Genomic DNA, 4,528 nt, shown 5'->3' on the forward strand with positions numbered 1-4,528 from the left:
TGACATACATAATTTAATATGAATTTAAAAAATGAAAAACAAACCAAAAAAAGGCACTTCTATAAATCCATAGATATGCTTTGACTCATAGGATCTATACAAGTTTGATCATTACATATGCAGTTTAAATGTCATATTACAATAACCAAGAAAGAAAAATAACGATTATATATGTCAGTTCCAATCAAGGAAAATGAGAGATTTCAGTTTTTTATTCTTCCAGTACTGCCAGAACACACCAGTTTTGTACCACTAAATCCAAATATAATAAAAAATAATAAAAATAATAATAATAAAATATATATATATATATATATATATATATATATATATATAAATATATATATATATATATATATATAAATAATACCCAACAACAGTTCGTTTGGAGCAAGACCCTGGTTTCTTTTTTTGGGGAGTAAAAATCACAAATGACATGTGCTCTGTTAGAGTTTTAAGGTGCTTGATAAACTCAGGTTGGCTCTTATTTTTGTTTCATCAAGGCTGCTGTTACATGACGCCATACTGTGATGATAACTCACCTTATACTTAACAATATGTAAACATTTAATATCATTTCTTGCCTGTAGGGGGATAATGTCCCAGAGTACCAACTTAAATTTTACTTACTTCAAACCTTTAAATCCCCCTAGGTTTTAACATTTTAACTGTGTATAAGATAGGGGTTGGGTAAAGGTCAAGTAGGATAGGGTAGGATTAGGGTTAAGGGTTAGGAGTTAAGGTTAAGGTTTGGTTGTGTACAACTTCCAATACCATCCCATTAAAAAAGGACTCACATTCATAAAATCCCAGTTTTGCACTGGTCGTCAACAACATGCCAAACAAACATCTTCCACTTGCTCCACCTTCTTTCTTTCTAGGCCCTTCTCAACTAGCCCCTATCGCTCTCAACTAAACCCTATCGCTATGACAGGTTGTTGCTGATGTCCAGGGCTTGTTGGTACACCTGAGTCATATCATCAAGATCTCCTAGTAGAGAGAAGCTGCTGTTATCCCCCGGAGAGCCCTGCGTTCCTCGGCTGAATTTCCCACTGTGTAGGGGAGGAGCTGCCTGGAGACCTTTAAAGTTGGCCAGCTGGAGAAGGTTTTCTGCAGACACGCAGCCTCTGATGTTGGGGCGGGCAACAGGTGGGGGCCAGTCAGTGCTGCTGAAGGAACTGTTGGTGATGGTGTCGCTATCCTCCCTTACAATACTAGATGGGCGACTCTGACTGCGGGATAAACCAGAATCACCAGGTGCTGGTTCCCCAAGGACACTCAACGGAGGAGCGCCACTGTATGTCGAATACTTCCCGTTGCGCTTCAAGATGCCCTTCCTACCAACTGCTCGCTTTGGTGGTGAGCTGGCAGCAAGCGGTGTAATGTAGCCACCTAGCAGATCAGAGGACTCACTGCGCTCTGGGGAAGAATAGTACCCTGATTCCCGTTGTTGGTTGTTTTTTAGGATTCCCTTCTTTGGAAGGATAGAGACCGCTTTGGTAGGAGAGTTGCCTGTTAGCCCCTGCTCCTCCTCGCCCTCTTCACCTTCAGGCCCAGATTCTTTCTCTGGGGTTCCCACACTGGATTCTATTTCTTCCGAACTTGGAGAGTGTTGCTCTTCAGAGGATCTTGTCTTCAGAATGCCCTTTGGTCTCTTTAAGCCCAGACTGTCGTCTCCATTACAGTGAGACACACCATCATCATTCTCTTTCTTAGACTTTTTGGGCCGTTGATGGACAAGCAGGAATGGGTCAGACCGGATGGCTTTAGTGGGTCGAGGCTCGGTCCGGTTCTGCCAGTCAATTAGACGAGCCAGCATGGGTGAGCCAGCATCCCTTTGCGATTCACAGTCACACACACTGGTTTTCCATCCCCAGTTTACCCACCAGTGATTGGCGATGTCTTCCACTGTGGCCCGTCGGTCAGGGTTGACCATCAGCATCCAGCGGATAAGACCACGAGCATCTAAACAAAATACCAAGCAAGCTCCTTATCATGATCAAGAGAAACATTTACCTGCATTCATCGGCACACATTTTTCTATACAAAAGGCATTCTGAACTTGTCTAAGAGTTCATGCAACACCAGTACCTGATGATTGGGATGGTTCTCGATACTCTCCATTGCTGATTTGCCAAATTAGATTTTTGTGGTCCCCTCCATCGAATGGCATGCTGCCATAGACCAGCGTATACAGCAACACCCCCAGAGCCCAGCTGTCCACCTGCAAATAATGGATGGCATTGATCTCAGCTTACTCTAAAAGAACATTGAGTTACTGCTTACAGTTAATAACACTCCAGATATTCTGTTTTATGGAGGTGGGATAGAAATCACATTACAAGACTTGGATGTTTAATGCTGGCTGTGCTTTCATGCGCAAATCTGTTGATGGCATGACTTTTTGGAAAGCAACTGGATACTCCAGCAAGACCAAACAGCATCAGATGGTACCAGTCTTCCACTCTTGTTGGTTTCAGGCTGTTTTTAAGCTTCAACTCTATATGCAATCAATATGTTTTGAGACATTCTATTACACAACTTCTATTATGTAATTCCTGTAGAAGGTGTGTTGAAAGGGCAAGGTATGTAGGCCAGAAATCTCAAGATCGCCCCAGCAGCCTGGATAGTTTTTCAGGTTCTTGAGTTGTCAGTTCACAGGAAATTACTTATAGACTACAGTAATTGTTTTGCATAAGGTGGTCACCAGGGTGAGAAGAAATTGAGACTTTCATTGCTTTCTTTGATTGAACTACAGCAAACTTTGAAAAGCCCTGAGCTATATACCACAAGAGCAGCACATGTAAAGCTCTAAAGAACCTTACAACAACTTACAGGTTTTACATGTAGAATCAGAGATACTTGGAGAAAGAAACTCCAGCTGCTCTCCATGTTCAGTAAGGAAGTACACAGTGTGTGTTTGCCTGTTCCTAGGCATATGTGGAAGGATAATCCCATCAAAGAGCAGAATAAGGCTTCACTAACCACACAGAGATCTCTGATAGATCACAGCCACTCAGAGTGGATTTCACACGCTAACATAATGAAACTTTGGGGTGGTTCATTTACGATGATGCAAACCTCAAGGGTTTATGTCTGTGCATCACGTAATGCAGGCCTGTAGTAAACCATTCCAGCATGTTTTTATGATCCTGGAAAGAAGTTCAACATAAAGAGCCGCTTGTAAAGCTTTCTTTATTTGAGCATGCCTCACCTCTGGACCACGGTATGGTCTGCCGTTGACGATCTCTGGGGATGCGTACAGTGGACTACCACAAAAGGTCTGGAGGAGCTTGTCTTTATGATACAGGTTGGACAACCCAAAATCAGCAATCTGAATGAACAATAAATACATCAGTGTTTGGTTTTAGAGAAATAGTCGTAAACAAAAACACTTTCTGGTTTACTTTTACTGAGTCAGTGTTTGCTTTTACAAGGAGTGATTTTTCAACATCCTGCTTGTTTTGTTTCATGAATGAAGCACACCATTTCTTAATTTTTAAGTTCACATGCTTGTATTTAAACACTACTGAGGTGGAGAAAATCTATTGGAAACAGTACACCCTCCTTTCCATATACTATTTTGTGGGACCCACTAATCCTAATGTTGTATACTCTATAGTTCATGGATGTGAACTAGGATGTAGCAGCTGTTTCAGTAATAATGCTTACTTTTATGTTACAGTTTTCATCCAGTAGCACATTTTCCAGTTTCAGGTCCCGGTGAACAACACCATTCTGTAAAGAAAACGTAAGAATGCACTTCAGAGTTCTGAGGGAATACTGTCACAACCAACAGAAACCTTATTAACTGCTGACATCTGTCCCACAAACACACTCTGTAATTACAGTCCTGTTCAGACACCAGTTTTTGATTGGAGCATGATCGTGCAGTTAGTCTTTGTGTTTCCTTTAAAGTAACACACAGTATTCTGGTTACAGCATGCCCAGAAACCCAGTTACAAGGGGTTTAGGATCTGAGGGAGTTTGTTACAGCTGTCTGATGACCATGAAAGATGCATGTGTTCAGCATGCACAGTGTTTAGCAGATGAACTATAAATCGACAGTTTGACAGGCTGCTTTCTTGAGTCATTGGGCCGACCCCATACGAAAATCCCCTGCGTTGTGGTTGCCCATGGCGATGATGACTCATTACCCTCCCCTCTGGTGTCTGGAAGATCCCCTGCCCTGATATATAACATCACGTAGTCTTCAGCTGCAAACCAGCCCATTCAGTGCAGGCCCATACCTGGGGTATGGGACTGTCTCATCTCAAACTTTGACCGTACTTTGATGCGCTGTTCAATAAGGCAGGGAGGTATCTGAATACAATCCCATAATGCACTGCAACAAGCTCAGTCACAAAAAAATTAACCCAAAAATGGTGGACAAAACAAAAGAACCATCATTTATAAATATAGAGTGAATTCAAGTAAATTGGGACACTTTTTGCCATTGAGATGACTTGGGAAATGTCCTGAATAACGGTTTCAAACACTATCGAAAAGTATTGAAAACAATCCAATT

The 4,528-nt window shown here is 41.8% G+C and overlaps 1 protein-coding gene across 1 annotated transcript in view; it reads right to left on the reverse strand.

Annotated features, from left to right (window-relative positions):
• Positions 1-341: 341 nt before the first annotated feature.
• LOC132133305 (NUAK family SNF1-like kinase 1) overlaps positions 342-4,528 on the reverse strand; it is a 12,030-nt gene continuing 7,843 nt past the window's right edge. Inside the window, exons 4-7 of the mRNA XM_059546106.1 lie at positions 3,673-3,738; positions 3,215-3,334; positions 2,092-2,224; positions 342-1,965 (exon numbers count right to left, since the gene is read on the reverse strand). Of these exons, the coding sequence (XP_059402089.1) occupies positions 926-1,965; positions 2,092-2,224; positions 3,215-3,334; positions 3,673-3,738 (1,359 nt within the window). The 3' untranslated portion in view covers positions 342-925. The remainder of the gene's footprint in view (positions 1,966-2,091; positions 2,225-3,214; positions 3,335-3,672; positions 3,739-4,528) is intronic.

Source organism: Carassius carassius, chromosome 50 (genome assembly GCF_963082965.1).
Source record: "Carassius carassius chromosome 50, fCarCar2.1, whole genome shotgun sequence".
NCBI lineage: Eukaryota > Metazoa > Chordata > Actinopteri > Cypriniformes > Cyprinidae > Carassius > Carassius carassius.